General features: G+C 48.2%; 1 protein-coding gene across 1 annotated transcript in view; it reads left to right on the forward strand.

Annotated features, from left to right (window-relative positions):
• Nucleotides 1–17950, forward strand: part of LOC119432948 (ras and EF-hand domain-containing protein homolog) — a 96856-nt gene that overhangs the window by 35507 nt on the left and 43399 nt on the right. The window contains 1 exon segment of the mRNA XM_049659423.1: nt 17718–17867. Within this exon segment, the coding sequence (XP_049515380.1) occupies nt 17718–17867 (150 nt within the window).

Raw genomic sequence — 17950 nt, forward strand, 5'->3', positions numbered from 1 at the left:
AAAATCATTAACGAGATGGTGGTAACTCCCATTGAGTATGCTTGTATACAGCGTGCATGTGCTCAAGCAATAGGCTGCGCGCCATCTGTCTTAAACCTCTCCCCCCCTAGCGGGCCAACATGGCTCACCATTCGCTTCGGTTTCATGCGGTGCACTCACGGAAAAACGAACTCCGTTATCTTCGTTAGTATTTCAAGTGTGTCATGTGACTTGCTTCATTGACGCCTGTATCAAACCTAGGAGGTTCTACGTTTACCGAGTGCTCAGACTCTACAGTAATCGATGTGTGGCGTTCGGGTACAGCAATTGCCGGCAGTATTTGCAAGGCTATGGGTCCGTTTGCAGCAAACAAAGCACGTCCTCCCGTCTCACTTCGTGTTTCACATTTATCAGAAAGATTACCGTACTATGCCATATGAACAGGCGAAGATCTCCCGCATCCATTACGAATAACTGTCTCTCTGCATCATTCTACAGTTACATTCATCGATATAGTATATTCTATACAGGGATTCAATGGCGCCGAAGTCGCATGTGTTAGTACGCCTACCGGGTATTATCGTTGCCACCTTTCTCAGTCATTTTCTGTATCCTCGCGGCATCACCTTTCCGACAGTCGTCGCCATCACTTCATCGCCGTATCATACTAGAACTTTATAAAGTACTATCCTACTATAGCTAGTCAAGCGTAATTTATATTGCCACGGGGTATAAACAGTCAAGCGTAGGTGTATTTACAGGTCTTTGTTCATAGTCACACTATGTCCCACTTCTCCGTAACGATATTTTATAAACGTATTCTACTATAACTGCTATAAAACACAGCCCCAGGTGGTGGCAATAATAAAACCGAAAATTGACGTCAGTTGCTTCAATCGAGCGTTACATGGGTGCATTTCTATTGAACTGCATGCAACGATGACTTTTACGCCGTGGCTTTGCAGGCGTGTTGTTTGGCAACAAATGACCGTCACCACAGTCGAAACGACTGCAGATGACTCGACCTCCTCCTGTGCTTCTATCACATTTCCCCAATTTTAGAAGCTGCGACCACATGGACGCATTTCCCGCGTATTTTCTGGTTTTAGCGCCTGCTGGCGTTGGTGCGTTCACTTATTCTAGCGAAATCTGTGCAGGATAAATTCTAGCGAAATCGGTGCAGGATAAATTTATTGGCCAAATCAGTAACCGCATGGTACACATTTCTGTTAGTTTAACAGCGAGGGGATAACTTAATTCTGTGTAGATGCGCTGATGCCGGGCTATATACGCGCGACGCCAGAAATACGTCGCAAGAAACCTTCCATGTGGTTGTCAGTCGCCTTTTTTTGCCAGTGCCTTTCGTATACGCTCGCATGTTTGCAAACCCTAAGGCAGCAAGAAGAACAATCGCTGAATAATATCGCGGTCACGTGTTTCGCCGAGTTCGTACGCTTTGCCGAGGGCGGGGCGTAGAGCAAGCTTGCCGTACGTGATGCTTTATTTTCGTTCTCCGGTCAGGGACCTTTGACAGGGCGAGGCTATAGTGCGGTTGATTGACGTGCCCCTTTTTTTTTGTGTGTGTGCTATGTCACACCTGTCCCGTCGCTGACATTGCTGGCATTCCGACGCCGATGGCCGCGTTCGTTGCAGAATGTGTTTTGCCGGTAGTGGGACGACTCGAGCTTGTGCTCAGCGCTCTTTGCTGGGCTTACTATTTTATTGTCGTAACTGATAGATGATCGGGCCCGGCTGCGTCATTTTGCTTCATACAAGCGTCGAAGTTGGCGACTTTATCCAGCGTAACAGGTGGTGATTCCTCAGGGATCGTTTCATACGTACGACCTCCAGCGATACTGATACCATACAGTTCATCCCATATCTTCCATTGGCACGTTCTATATAACCTCCTAATACCCCTTGTACAATACATTGCACATTGCCTTCAACTTTTTTTTCGATATTCACTCGTAAGTGATTACGCAAAATATTCATTCTGGGTATGAAGTACTCTACATGTGTAACAGTGAAGAAGAGGTTTACTCATATTCTTGTCGTCCGCTGTCAAGAAATTTAACAATAAGGTGATCTAGACCTCTGTGTCGTCCCAGATGGCCGAAACCAACCTTGAGGTGCGTTTCAAAATCACTGAGATTGCGTGAAAATTCTGGACGCGGCAGTCCGGAACCAAGCTTTCCCGGTCGTCCTTTGATGTGTTTTGTCATTTCCGTCTCCGTGCACTATTGCTGTGTACCTTAGCAATTTACTCGTGTTCTCACATGTTTTCTTCATCGTCGCAACTTCTCCCTCAGGTATGCGCTACGCACTTGGGAAGGAACAGTTGTTCGACAAAAGCGTATTAGCGCTTTCGTGACCTTACGCGCAGTAGAGTTATTCGGGCAAGTTTCCAGAGGTACACTGCTTCCAAGAATGTTTTGCCGTCGCGGGTTTCCTTTTGTGTCTTCAGATTACACTCCTTGTTGGGGCACAGCATTTTTCTTTTCATGACAATATTCTTCCTCGTGTGCGGACTTGGTTTACCAGCACCATGCAAATAAACAAATCTAGTGGCCGTTGTTGACAGTTGGCGGCCTGCCATAGGAAGCCGACCATGAGTTGGTCCGGGGGTCTCGTCACTGCTGAATGTTCGAGAACATGAGATGCGGGATATTCAAAGTCCTGGATGAAGGGCGACAAATGAAAATACCCTGTGTATAACTATTGTATGAACCAACGTGAAATGTCTCAAACAGGTTCTTCACAGTGAGCAGGGGACTTCACCCTGAAAAAGAAAAATAGGATTTACCAGGGCGAAGTGATGCCTCGAACTTGTTCCTTACAGTGACCCTAGCATTTCACCTTGGTTCATCCAATTTTTTGCCCATGGCGTGGAATATGCCACGATTGTCGTCACAAAAAAAAAAAAAAAAAAAGTGCAGACTAACTCAGAAACTTGCCTGTTTTTTTGGATCGAAACTGGATAGTTTGGTAACTGTTAACGCTACCGAGATCTACGCCAAATTTCAATGATGCCAAGTTCCACAGTTTAAAGTAAGCATTGGCCTCGGTCGCTGTAGAGGTTGACGAGTCGACTTCCGACTTCATCGAAGGTACTGAGCTTGGTGCGTTTTGCTGTGTACGCTCCCTGATGGGCAGTGACGCGCCATATTTGGCCATAGACCCGGCGATAACGCGGTGGTAACTGGGTTGACACGGTCGATAAGCAGGTTGCGTTTAGAAAAACAAAACCAAACCGAAGTGTGCAGAGCTGTTACGTCGAACGTACACGGCGCGCGCGAAATTTTTTCTCTTTCGCGATCACTCCCATCGCACTTCTCGCGTCGCCAGAGGCGCGCGCTAGAAACCTCGTCGCGCATACAGAAGGTAAGCTCGCACAGATGGCTCAAGTCACGACAGCGCAACACGGGCACCTGCAGAAAGCGGGGAAGTGCCCGTTCACCGAACAACCTCCGGATCCGCTGGAGCCTGGAAAGGAGGGAGCGGGGGCGGGGGGGCAGCAGCCCTCCTACGCGGACCTCGCTCCCTAGGCTTTCAAGTTACTTCTCTCTCTCTCTCTCTCTCTATGATTTGTTCGTTCAAAACGAATCGACGCATGCGCGCGAGAGAGCGAGCCTAGCGCGGCGGGCGAAAAGAAAATGGTGCCATCGGTGTAACATTCGCGAGGACTTGGAAGACCCTATAGTTGAAAGGGCAGAGATTGTCGCACGTTCGAGCGCATATTGTCGTGCCTTATTTCGCTGTGCTTGCTTAGGAGGGCAATATTCACAAGTTGGGCCAGTATAAATTGCGATTCCTCTCGCTGTACTCCTTGTTAATCGTCCACCGCCCCCGACCGGCTGATCCTGTTGATGACGTAGGCGGAGCGTCGTTCCGAGCACTGATAAAGCGCGATAAGGAAGAGAATCGGAATCGAATCGCTACATTTGTATCTCGGCCATGCTTATTCTACGTGATTTTGCTCGAAGTCAACGCTGGTTTTGCGATCGCCTGCTCTGAAGTCCGAATTGTTATAGGCGAAAAGTAACTGATTTGTTCTTGGCTAGAATTACGGTACAGTATCTCATGTATGCCAACTTTATTCACGACTACAGGCCAATGCCGTTTGAAAAGGATAGTAACGTCGCGAGCGCAGAATAAACGAGACCGGAGGTAGGAGCCGTGGCTCGGTAAACGATGTTCAAGGTACTCCACCAATATTGTAATTTAATTTTGACGATCGCACAGTGTTTGTTTTCGATTAGCACTTTTAATGCGAAAGCATTATATGCCCCATTACGCGAAAATCCGGCGTCGTTGGCGGCGGAGTGATCGAGCGATGATACCAAAAAATGACCGATGGCGCAAGGAGCAAAAACACGTGAAAAAATGCTCGGATAGCCGTCCAATTTCTCAGGTAGGTTCCTGCAAACAAAGCATATTAATGGCTTTGAAAATAAATTTTGCTACATTTCGGTCTGGGTGTAATTCGAACCCGGGTCACCGGGGTGCGAGACGAGCACGCCTCCCCGACGCCACAGTGCGTGCGTCATTACACACGTCACGTCGCAGCCACCTGGCTGACTAAAGGTGTGACCTAGTGCGTGCGTAATTGGGCACGTGCCTGGCGAAAACATCAATCGACAACATTTCACCAAAGCGACAATAATGCTTTCGCATTCCCACACGTAAGCAGCCTTGAGTGTCTCTGCCGAATTTATTTTTGTTTGCTTTTTGTTTGGTGGGGCACTGCCGTTACATGACGTCGAAAACCAAGCAATGAGCCCACGTGTTCAGCATTTTTCAATGGCTTGTTGTTTCACGATCTTCGCTCACTGACTTCTGGTTACCAAAAGGTCGTGTTTCAAGCCGACACAAGGCCCACAAATCTGTTCTAGCATTTTTTTTAATGCTGCGACGCTCGGCTCTCGTCTGCAGTATGTACCCACTTAGTCTGTGTATGACGTCATGTGTTGTTCTGTGAATTCCTCCTCGGTCTTTCCCGGCTTTAGTTTTCTCAGTTCCACGTCGGCGGGTGTGGCGTCCCTTTCATCATCAATCATATCAATCAACCGACAAGTGATATTGTTCAGCAGGAGTCACAGGTTCTTGGGAGTTGTGATTGACAGAGATCTGTCCTGGACTCCTCACGTCAACCACGTGAAAAAACGCCTGATGGCTATTTGTCATCTGTTCAAGTTCCTTGCAGGAAAGAACTGGGGGGTATCCACACAATCCATGTTACAGCTATACAGGGTGTTGTTTGTTGGGTTCCTCCGGTACAGCCTACCTGTTATATCCAACACCTGCAAACCTAATTTGCGTACAATTCAGAGCATTCAGGGGCAAGCTCTTAGGATATGCCTTGGAGTACCACGCAGTGCGTCAACGGCTGAAACTATCGCCATTGCTCAAGATTATCCAATCACGACGCACATCGCCATCGAGGCAATGCGTGCACATGTCAGACACATTGCCCGGACTCCTTGCCACCACCTCGCCGCACTCACCGTGGAAAGACCCCGCACGTCATATAGCACAACTGTCAGTGCATATCGTGCCTCGATTACATCGGGGTACGCACCTGCGGTCAGGCCGGTGTCTCCTCCGTGTTGTTTTTGCCGTCCTGAAGTCCAACTTAGAATTCCAGGACTTCAGAAAAAGTCAGATCTATCACCGTCTGCACTAGAACAATTGAGCTTACTCCTTCTGTACGAAAGATACAGCAGTCACGTGCATGTCTATACGGACGGATCGACTACATCGACTAGTTGCGCCGGTGCTGTGTTTATATTGACGAGAGGAGTAACAATGCGATTTAAGACCTCACATGTCACGACGTCCACGGCTGCAGAGCTCACGGCGTTGCGCAGTGCACTTCAATTTATAGACGCAGAGAGTGCTGGTACATGGGCCGTGTTTTCCGATTCGAGACAGGCTTTACAAAGTATGCAAGCAGTTCTCCGACGTGGAGCTCATGGACAACTAACGTACGAAATTGTAAAACTTCACCACGACGTCATACAGAAAGGCCACGAAATTATTTTCAGTGGCTCCCTGGCCATTGCAGGATCAGTGGAAACGATCTCGCAGACAAAGCTGCCCGAGAGTCACACCAAGAACAACACAGCGTTCCCATTCCTCTTTCCAGGACAGACGCTGCAAGGCGGCTTCGTCACCTGGCACGCAAGCTATCCTTAACTGAGTGGAACAACCCAAATATAAGGCGCACTAGGCTACACGAACTGAACCCTTCGCTCCAACTCTGACCTCCACCCGGGATTCACCGACGTGAGGCGACGTGGCTTTCACGAAGGCGTACTGTGCTTTGATTGGAATGACCGAAAGTGCTACGTGCGATGTCTGCGGCAGCGAAGAGAACTTCGAACATCTATTGTGTCACTGCGATCAATTTCAGTCGGAAAGACAAACATTATCGAATGCATTGCGACGACTTGACGATCGGCCGTTGTCCGTGCAGGTGCTCCTTGAAGACCGTCCCCATCGCTCGTCGGCCCACAAAGCTGTGAAGGCACTGTTGTCTTTCTTGAGGGCGACTGGCCTATATGTGAACGCCTTTGAATTGCTCAGGCCCTCCGCGTGCCTGCGCGAGCTCACGGTGTCCTTCCTCCCCCCCCTCCGCTCCTCTCTCTATCTGATCTTCTATTCCATCTTTCCCGTCCCCCGGAGTAGGGTAGCCAACCAGACGCATTTCTGGTTAACATCCCTGCCTTCTCTTTCTCTGTTCCTCCTCCCTCCTTCAGGAGACAATTGATGCAGCCGGCATCTGTCCCCTTTCTTGCAATGTTTAAACGATTCCATAAAGCAAGCAACAATAATACCTCTTGTCAGTAACAACAAATACGTCCTAGACACGCTCTTGTCATTCCGAATACACCAGATCATGTGACAGTTTCAGGTGCCCAAAACATGAGGATCAGGAATATTTCTAAAATGTTTTTTTTAACACGAAAGTGTTTTATGCCGGGGTCCACCAAGACTTCACTGACGTATTTCCGTCACGGAAATACGTCATAGAACATAATACAAAGAAAGAAACCAGAAGAAAAAGTTCCACAAACATGCAAAATTTGGAAATCGAACCCACGACCTCTCGGTCCGCGACGATAGATCGCCGAGCGTTTAACCCATTGCGCCACAAACGCTTTTTTTAACACGAAAGTGTTTTATGCCGGGGTCCACCAAGACTTCACTGACGTATTTCCGTCACGGAAATACGTCATAGAACATAATACAAAGAAAGAAACCAGAAGAAAAAGTTCCACAAACATGCAAAATTTGGAAATCGAACCCACGACCTCTCGGTCCGCGACGATAGATCGCCGAGCGTTTAACCCATTGCGCCACAAACGCTTTTTTTTCTTTATTGATTTGCGCCACAAACGCATTTGCAGAGAGCTACACAGACGCGCCTTATATATCTAACACTCCTCCGTGTACCCGCGCTCTTGCTCGGGGCGGTGCCGCCGCCTACGAGCAGAAAAGAGAAGTACTGCATTATGACACTAACGCGCACCGACAGTGAACGCTTCGGTGGTCTCAGCACTACTATAGTGCCTAGAATATACTTACTAGTGTGCCGACCGCCGGGCGTTTCCAATGGGAGACGCTGGCACCGCCGGTGATGCCTTCCGGCGGAGGCCACCAGACGGCGACACTGTTTGGGACCGTGCTAATCGAGCGGCGCATCACGCGTCGCTTGCGCTTCGGATGCACTTCGGATGCGCGTTAGTAAGCGCAGTCGGTTGCGGCGCGTTGTAGCTTTCGAGCAAGTAGCATGTGGTGCCTCCGCATGCCATTGCTGGGTTTGTTTTCTGTGCGCGTGGTTCGCACTTGTGTCTGTTCACGGGCGGAACCGAGATGTCGTCGCATAAACGAGGCGTAAAGACAGCACCTGTTTTGTCCCATATTGTACAACTGGATAGCGCTCAAACAACGAGCAAGTCTGATTATTCAGCGCGCCTGCTGACCCAGAACGTTTTGCCGAGTTGGAGAAGAATATAAGAGGGCAGATCGAAGGCCAACTCTGGCGGCTGTCACTTGTGAGAAACACTTTAATAATTGCTACATTGAGCGCTCGTTCAAAATTAGTCGACGGTGTTTCGCCCATGAAAATGTGCCCTGTTAATTACAGTTATTTATGGTAATTAATTTAATTTATGGTAATTAGATACAACTCGGTGTGAATTTAGCATTTGTGGACATGTCTCGCATGCAATAGTTTACTGTGGAAAGAAGTTACACTTCTTCGGAAACCACGTATTTATTCATTGGCATTTTTGGCAGAAACACCCGGTATCGTGTAGCGTTATGATAACTGTGCGTACGATCATTTGTAAGTGCAACAACATCATATTCTTTCAATTACACTTAGTACCTCAACCAACGTTCCGCAGAGCGAAACGGGCTGGGACAGCCCATTGGCGTCTGTCGCACACGCGCGCGTTGGCTAGAGACGCCGCTCGGCATAGCACGGTCCGTATGGCTATCGCCGTCTGGCGGCCGCCGGCGGAAGGCATCATTCTCCGTGCCACCGGAAAGCCCGCGGTCGGCACACTACTAAGTATTTTCTAGGCACTATAGCACTACGACGCCTCGATGCCAGCATTCGAAGGGACGCTGGCATCAAGAAGCACTACCAACGCCACCTAGGTGGCGTTCACCGTACTCAGCACAGCGGAGCGTGGCCTCCGCAATTAGCTCTGAAAATGTTTCTGAAGTTGATCGCGGAGGCTGCAATTACGACGCGCTGTACGCGCTGATTTGACTCGGTGACGATTCAGTTACGTGCTTTGTCTTGCGCGTTGTATTAGTGTGTCAGTTACGTGCTTCGTCTTTCGCGTTGTGCTAGCGTGTGCAGCGTAGTGCAGCTTCCATATGCACGACGGTTGCTCATGGTCATCGACGTTGGTAGTCGTGATGGAGGAGACGTGCCACCAGGCGTCAGCGTGGGTGCATCAACGCCTAAGGGCGCTTTAGCCACAAAACACCAATAGACATTATATATCAATGTGCAATAAACATTACACTACTTCTGTGAAGACACGTTTCACTTTCGTGTTCTATACCGATTCCTATATAAGAGGGATCAACCACATTTTTGTTTTCAGTCGCGCACCTGGCAGTTTATTGTCAACTTTGATTGCTCACGTGACACTTATTGGACGTTGTGCGTCACTCACGGACTGCGACACATGCCGCCAGTTGACATAATCTTGTGTCCCGTTGGACATGCGTTCGATGCGTGCGGATTCTGTGCTATCAACTTAAAAGCAGTGAGCGGCGCCGATAGCTTCCGACTCTTGTTTCAGAGCATGAAAGTATCGCCTAGTAAGCCAGCCTGAGTTGGATTGTGTATTCGGCATTTGGCGAAACGTCTGAAAGCACTGTGTGCCATGGTCTGAACCGTCACCGGTCCACGCACAACAGTAAAAGCACCTGCGGATATTTATGAGCTTCGAACTTATAGATGTTAAGAGTGACACTTCAGGTCTGTCTTGTGAACTGAAGTGATTGGTTAATTAGGCTCCATATCTCAAAAGTAAGATCTGTGCTGTGAGGGCAGCCGTAATGGAGGGTTGTGGATTACCTTAGTGCACAAGTGATTTGACGAACACTGAAATCTAAATTCACCGACGTTCCTGTGTCCCATTTCGGCGGAATAGGCCAGCGTCCCTGGGAACGTAATTCGTGGTTTTCGTTTGCACACAACCACGTATTCGCGCGCATTGGCACATACGCGGCAAATACACACACAGACATGCATGCAATGTGTGTACGCACACGCACACGCACACACACACACGCACACGCACACACACACACACGCACACACACACACACACACACACACACACACACACACACACACACACACACACACACACACACACACACACACACACACACACACACACACACACACACACACACACACACACACACACACACACACACACACACACACACACACACACATACACTGCTCGCAAGGAGCGTCATATAAGTAGCAGAAAGAAGAGGGCAAAGCGCAAGATCAGATCTCGTACACTGCGATAACTTTTGAACGTCGTGAGCGTGATTGCCTAAGCAATAGAATTGCATACAAGGTCTGGTCGGGAGCAGCACCTTGGAGCGATAATTGTCAAAGGAGATTGCTGATGTAATGCAGTGAATTGACCTCTCAGCCTTTGTTTAAATGTGTCTCCTACTTTTTCTCTGCTAACAGACTTGCCGTATACAGTAGTTAGATCTACAGACTCTTTGTTTATACATGTAACTGTGTCAGTGCATCCGTATAAGTAAGTGAACCGTTTTAACCTACTTCTAGTTTGCAAGGAAAGCGCTGCATCATAGTCAGAAATGTGGCTGGTTTTCTTTACGACAGTCCTTACGACAGTCTTTCTTGGGCTACCCATACGCGAAAAAACTTGTCACTCAATTCAACGGCCCGACCAAAACCAAGCATGAGGAAAGGAGGTGCAGACAGGGAAAGAAGGACAGACAGAGAGCGAGAGTAATAAATAAATAAATTAAATAAACTTTCTTGGTGAGGCGGGATTCGAACTCGGGTACCGAAGGCGAGCGTCATAACCACTGGACTATACACGCACGCTTGTAGAACATGCATTTATGGGAACGATATAATTGCGTTGTACCAACGATTGTAACAGAACTTGCTATGGGCGAGAGAAAGAGAAAATGAGAGCAAAAGAAAGAGAGATACATTTTAAGAAAGAGAGAGAAAAAAAGAGAAACACAGGTAGAAAGAGAGAGACGAAATCGACAATCGCTTTAAGGAATACGGCTGTTACCAGGCTTCGCAAAAAACGCTGCATATGAAAAAAAATGTGGTTGATCCCTCTTATATAGGAATCGGTATAGAACACGAAAGTGAAACGTGTCTTCACAGAAGTAGTGTAATGTTTATTGCACATTGATATATAATGTCTATTGGTGTTTTGTGGCTAAAGCGCCCTTAGGCGTTGATGCACCCACGCTGACGCCTGGTGGCACGTCTCCTCCATCACGACTACCAACGTCGATGACCATGAGCAACCGTCGTGCATATGGAAGCTGCACTACGCTGCACACGCTAGCACAACGCGAAAGACGAAGCACGTAACTGACACACTAATACAACGCGCAAGACAAAGCACGTAACTGAATCGTCACCGAGTCAAATCAGCGCGTACAGCGCGTCGTAATTGCAGCCTCCGCGATCAACTTCAGAAACATTTTCAGAGCTAATTGCGGAGGCCACGCTCCGCTGTGCTGAGTACGGTGAACGCCACCTAGGTGGCGTTGGTAGTGCTTCTTGATGCCAGCGTCCCTTCGAATGCTGGCATCGAGGCGTCGTAGTGCTATAGTGCCTAGAAAATACTTAGTAGTGTGCCGACCGCGGGCTTTCCGGTGGCACGGAGAATGATGCCTTCCGCCGGCGGCCGCCAGACGGCGATAGCCATACGGACCGTGCTATGCCGAGCGGCGTCTCTAGCCAACGCGCGCGTGTGCGACAGACGCCAATGGGCTGTCCCAGCCCGTTTCGCTCTGCGGAACGTTGGTTGAGGTACTAAGTGTAATTGAAAGAATATGATGTTGTTGCACTTACAAATGATCGTACGCACAGTTATCATAACGCTACACGATACCGGGTGTTTCTGCCAAAAATGCCAATGAATAAATACGTGGTTTCCGAAGAAGTGTAACTTCTTTCCACAGTAAACTATTGCATGCGAGACATGTCCACAAATGCTAAATTCACACCGAGTTGTATCTAATTACCATAAATTAAATTAATTACCATAAATAACTGTAATTAACAGGGCACATTTTCATGGGCGAAACACCGTCGACTAATTTTGAACGAGCGCTCAATGTAGCAATTATTAAAGTGTTTCTCACAAGTGACAGCCGCCAGAGTTGGCCTTCGATCTGCCCTCTTATATTCTTCTCCAACTCGGCAAAACGTTCTGGGTCAGCAGGCGCGCTGAATAATCAGACTTGCTCGTTGTTTGAGCGCTATCCAGTTGTACAATATGGGACAAAACAGGTGCTGTCTTTACGCCTCGTTTATGCGACGACATCTCGGTTCCGCCCGTGAACAGACACAAGTGCGAACCACGCGCACAGAAAACAAACCCAGCAATGGCATGCGGAGGCACCACATGCTACTTGCTCGAAAGCTACAACGCGCCGCAACCGACTGCGCTTACTAACGCGCATCCGAAGTGCATCCGAAGCGCAAGCGACGCGTGATGCGCCGCTCGATTAGCACGGTCCCAAACAGTGTCGCCGTCTGGTGGCCTCCGCCGGAAGGCATCACCGGCGGTGCCAGCGTCTCCCATTGGAAACGCCCGGCGGTCGGCACACTAGTAAGTATATTCTAGGCACTATAGTAGTGCTGAGACCACCGAAGCGTTCACTGTCGGTGCGCGTTAGTGTCATAATGCAGTACTTCTCTTTTCTGCTCGTAGGCGGCGGCACCGCCCCGAGCAAGAGCGCGGGTACACGGAGGAGTGTTAGATATATAAGGCGCGTCTGTGTAGCTCTCTGCAAATGCGTTTGTGGCGCAAATCAATAAAGAAAAAAAAGCGTTTGTGGCGCAATGGGTTAAACGCTCGGCGATCTATCGTCGCGGACCGAGAGGTCGTGGGTTCGATTTCCAAATTTTGCATGTTTGTGGAACTTTTTCTTCTGGTTTCTTTCTTTGTATTATGTTCTATGACGTATTTCCGTGACGGAAATACGTCAGTGAAGTCTTGGTGGACCCCGGCATAAAACACTTTCGTGTTAAAAAAAATCAACGCGTTAGAAATGGTGTCGAATAGACGCTACGCGTTAAAAACAAGCCGACTGAAGCCGCGGCTCTGTAGCCGGCTTCAAGCCAACGGTAATAAAAGGTCCCAACAGATGGCGCGAGAGCAGGGCGAACACGGGAAATTAGAATTGAATTCAGCAAAACCTCCATTGCATCCGTCATGGGAGGAGTGAGAGGGGAGGGGAAGAGCGTGAGGGGTGGGAGGGGGAGAAGAGAGGGTGTTACGTATCAGGGGCGGCAGATGACAAAAGAATATCGATTGCGACGTCATTTGCAGCGAAGCAAGCAGATATCCGCCCAATTTCTTTCTTTCTCATAGGTAGCTAAGGAATGCCACCGCAGGGCAGGAGATTGTTCGCTTCCTTCTGCAGGTCCTTGCTATTTATGGCCCATGGGGGCGTGCTAGTTTTCAGTGAGAGACAAGGAGAGTCAGTCATTGATCTTTGGCTTGACTTCCTATCTCGTTGAAATGCCGAACCGCCTACGTTCTCCACGGTGCTGCGCCTGTACACACCGAGGCGTTCCGGAGAAAGCCGTGCCCGTCGGGATCAAGTTTCCATGACAACTTCCTGACTAGAATTTAAAATCAAGAAAGGGGCCGGGACATGGAGAAGCACACTGTGGTATAAAAGTTACAAACAGTGATAAGGTGCCTCAGAAAGGCTGGCCTGCGTTTGGACCAATGAGGTCTGGAGTATCGTGTAAATAAAAATAAATAAGATAGGTGGGCCTATCTTTGACAACGATAGGACCACCTTATCGAAACGGAGGCCAGCTTTTCTGAAGCACCTTATCCCTGTTTGTAACTTTTTGACTGGAATTTAAGTACTTTTAAAAGTAGGTTTACAGAGCCAGCAGTTTTTCTCTCGCCGAGAAGGCGTACATGGAAGGAGTATATAGAAAACTGAAAACGACAGGAACAGAATGGTGGATGACTGGCCCAATTAGACTACACTGAGTGACTTGAACCAGTTAGAAATTTTAATTCCCTTCCACTCCGTGAAGATGGTCGAACAGCGAAGCTGTGCTAGTTACACCGAGTGTTACGAGTGTTACATGTGTTGCACTTGATGCAATTGCGTAAACAAAAGTAAACACAGATCTACAAGATGAACTTATATTGAAACGTTGCGAGGCGAGAAGAGGCAGTGACTTCCGACACTACTCGTGGAGTGTCCAGTTCTCTGGTCGAAACCTGCCGAGCCGCCGCCAGAGGCATCGGCAGCGGTCACGACGCGGGGATACGCGGTAGGCGTCGGCAGTAGATCTGCGCGTTGCGCGTTATCCGAAAGGGCGGACCGCCCAGAAACCCATTCTCTTACACCCTCGCCTCTCCTCCTCGCGCTCAGCGCAGCCTCTCATTGATGGCCTCCTCCCAAGCGCACCTCTCGTCCCTTTCTGGTCACGTGACCTGCCCTCTCCCGCCGCGGCTCTCATCCTCTCCTGGTCACGTGACCTGCGTGATACCGGCGGACGGACGGCGCAGTCTCGCCCTACAACAGCTCTGCTGTTAAAAATGCGAAGGAGTTGACAGAGACCTTCTTGCTGGCTGTGTAACAGATAGGCTGTGTAACATATATAGAAAAAAAGAATATTTGATCGATGTTAATTGGTTTTTTATAAGGCATCCCGGTGGTTTATTTCTTATTCCCTTTTTGTCGTTCTCGCTATCATTGAGAGAGTGCTTCTTTCTTTTTTAATTTCAGCCTGTATCGAATCTTTCTTTTTTTGTCGAAACCGACAAAGCAAAGGACAATGCAAGATAGCGTACGACAGTGGTTTGCTGGTGTACTGACACTTGTCGAGTGTCGCCGACAGTGGGGACACGAAAAAATCACCTCTCCATCGAAGAAATTCCGCTCTTGTTTTCACGTGCGAAGCTAATGCCATTAGGAGAAGCTCAGTTCCATAAAGGGTAATCAAAATAACAACAGCAAGGCTGTCACCTAACTAAAACAAAATACATTACCGTTGACTCAGGAAAAAAAAAAAAACAAGAAAAAAATCAAGAAATGCCCGCGGCTTGTTTTCTGTGCATGACTCATGAACGAATGACGTCATAAAGATTTCTTTCTCTTCTCTTTAGCATGGTGGCTTTTGCGTATCAGTGACGTAAGAAAGGAAAATAAAAATGCGGGTAGAAGAGAAAAACACCTGTGCCAGAGTGTTTCGCCGATATAGCTTTTCCGAGAAATTTGCGACGCTGTGCGTACATTATCGGAAACGGAGGCGGTGGACGTGCAAACAAGTTTTGAGCGAATGAGCACATTTGAGGCGCAAATCTGCCAGGATGGGGTGCAGCACGCGTCGTTTGTGCGACACATCATGGAACGGCGTGCGGATTTCCACAAGTCTCGGCTGTTCAAGAAAAGGGTAGAAAGTGTGTGAGTTTCCCATTGATTTTCTTGGTGAAAAACAAAACGAAAGGATTAACTTTTCTTTTTGCAGCAGGATTAAGCATGAGTCACCATAGACACGGGGTGAGCGTGCGTAATATATATATTCATGATTCGCCATATATATTCCAAGGTCACTGCCAAAAAGGTTTAGTCGACAAGTGGACCGTATACCGTCGCTCTCTTAATTACCTTACGTGTTTGTGGCCGAGCTCTCCGCTGCACGATGGAAAAGTGTCAGCCGCTGATGCTCAATTTGATAACCATTATGCACGAACCTGAACAATCGAAATGTATTAGACAGTCTTAGCAGGACGGTTTCTGCTGCCTGCTCCTTTCTGCTGTCTGCATACGCCCGCTCTGCCCGAACGGTTGAGCGGAGGATGAATTGGTTTTATATATTTGAGCGTTCTGAGGGTGCGGAGGGCGTACAGCATATCGCAGTAAACATGGTGGCAGAAGTCAATTTGTGCCAAGGAGGACGAATAAACTTTTATTATAGAACCAGCACTTTATGATGGCCGGGCCCAAGCCTCTCATGAGGGGACGTCGAGGGCTTGCCTCGCCGCCGCCTCACGGGCGTGCTGCGTCGCCCGTGAGGCGGCAGTGTATTTTTTTTCATTGTTAATATTTCTGTTGCGATTTCCACAAAGGATGGTGTGTTTATTATCTTCTACTTCTTACTACTATACTAAGCGCGAGTGCATTATCACACGAAGCCACGAGACTCCGCAATAGCCGAGGTAATGCCCCGATGTTGTTTCGTCGGACGCTGTGTCAAAGGTGCAAATGGTCACCGGAGCAGATCAGCAGACCCACGGTAGTGGTTGTAGCCATTAGATAATTTTAGCGTGTCCGGTATTCGGTATACGCAACGGCGTTTGCGTAATAACGGTTTACCGGACGCTTTGTAGTGAGATTTTGTGACGTTTCGTCCGACCACAATGCTTTATGGGCACGTTTTCGTGTTCCATGAGTGTTCTTGTCGAAAATAACATTTGAAAAGGCTCACGATTACGCCTCTGCCCGAAACTTACACAAGCAGCGATGTAGAATACGCTCGGTCGTTCGGTGCATGCGCACTGGCGCCCCCGCTTGCTGCAGCTTCGCGGAGTGGGGTGCAAGAAACGTCAACTGTCTACTAACATAACCTTAGTCTCTGCTACTGCTGGATATGCCTTATATGACGCTTGTAAATAGCGTTACGCGACTGCGTATTAACTTGGGCATGTGTGTGGCCAACATGACCTGAAGGACAAAACAACATGGTCACGCCTGAATAGGCAGGTTGCGGCCAAATAGGGTGTACATTTTGTAGAGCGCCGCCACGCGGACAACTTTTGCTCTCGGTCATCGCTGTCTGAGAGCATGACTTGTATTTTTGAGCATGTCTGCACATGCAGACGACTCAGGAAATGTGAGTAAGCGTGTTGTGCCAGTGGTGTGTTTAATCGGTCTTGTTTTACGCCCTGACTGGAAAAAGCAAGCGATGCGCGTAATTTTTAAGTAGCGCCTGTTTTGTTGTGTGCGTCATTTCCACTAGACATCATAAGTAGGCCTTGCTGAACGTTTGAGCGTATCTATCATTTACCCGAAATCGTCTTTCCAGGACACACTCGCCGACAACCCACCTACGAGATTTCTTATATAGGTGCGTTTTCTTTGACTGCCTCTCGCATTACTTTCTTTTGTGGCGTTGCCTTCAAACGCTTAACGCACTATCACTCATCGCGATTCGCGAATCCCTCATCGCTCATCATGAACTTGGGACGAATCAACTTAACTTATAATACGGTTCTTGCAACGCCGTTTCATTCTCTGACGCACTCAGCACATTCGACAACAGTGTGACCTCACAGGGCGCTTCATATGACGTATGTATAATGGCGAACTCACACGGGACGCGAACACGCGTGCAGTAGATCTTAAGGAACAGTGGGTGACGCACACTGAAATGTCTTCGTTGTTTAAGCTTACGCAATCTACACTAAGCGCGTCCACACCGCCTGTGAGATCGCCGGGCATCCTGTTGCCGTTGACTTAGGTCTAAATCAGCCAGCTTGTTTAAGTTGTTTTGGTTTGACCTAAAGGAAGTGCTAGGCGCGTTCGTAGCTTCGTATTCACAGTGCACAACTAGGAAAAAAAGTTTTAATTTGGTCTCATTATGCTAATAAGTCTCTCTGTATGTCTCTCCATTATTTTCTGTATTATTTTCTGTATTCTACAAACTTTAGAGTTTATAGGAGCAACGCTTAGGTGAAACACAAGAAATATATGCAGAGACCGACGGCGTCGTCGACGCCGACAATGACGGCGGAAATTTGCTTCGAGTGTCCATATAATTGCTATTTCAGTAAAAAAAAAAAAAAGACATACACAGTACAGCGTGCGTGTTTCGTCTAAGCGATGTTCCTACGTAATCTGAATTATGTTTCTTTGTTATTGAGGTTCATCTCTCCTGCATTCTGTTTACGCATGACTTACTCGTGTGTCGACCCAATCAGCGAGGAGACGCTCAACGACTTGTACAAGGAACTTCAGCGTAGCGAAAAGCCGCAGGTCGTGGAGCGTTTCGAGGACGTCATCGCCGATCTGTTGGACAACATGAAGAGGCTTCAGGAGGAGAACAACCAGTTGGAAAACACATGGCTCAAGTGAGCATCGCCTCCTCTACGATATATAGATCAATCAATCAATCAATCAATCAATCAATCAATCAATCAATCAATCAATCAAT

Source organism: Dermacentor silvarum, chromosome 11, assembly GCF_013339745.2.
Source record: "Dermacentor silvarum isolate Dsil-2018 chromosome 11, BIME_Dsil_1.4, whole genome shotgun sequence".
Lineage (NCBI taxonomy): Eukaryota > Metazoa > Arthropoda > Arachnida > Ixodida > Ixodidae > Dermacentor > Dermacentor silvarum.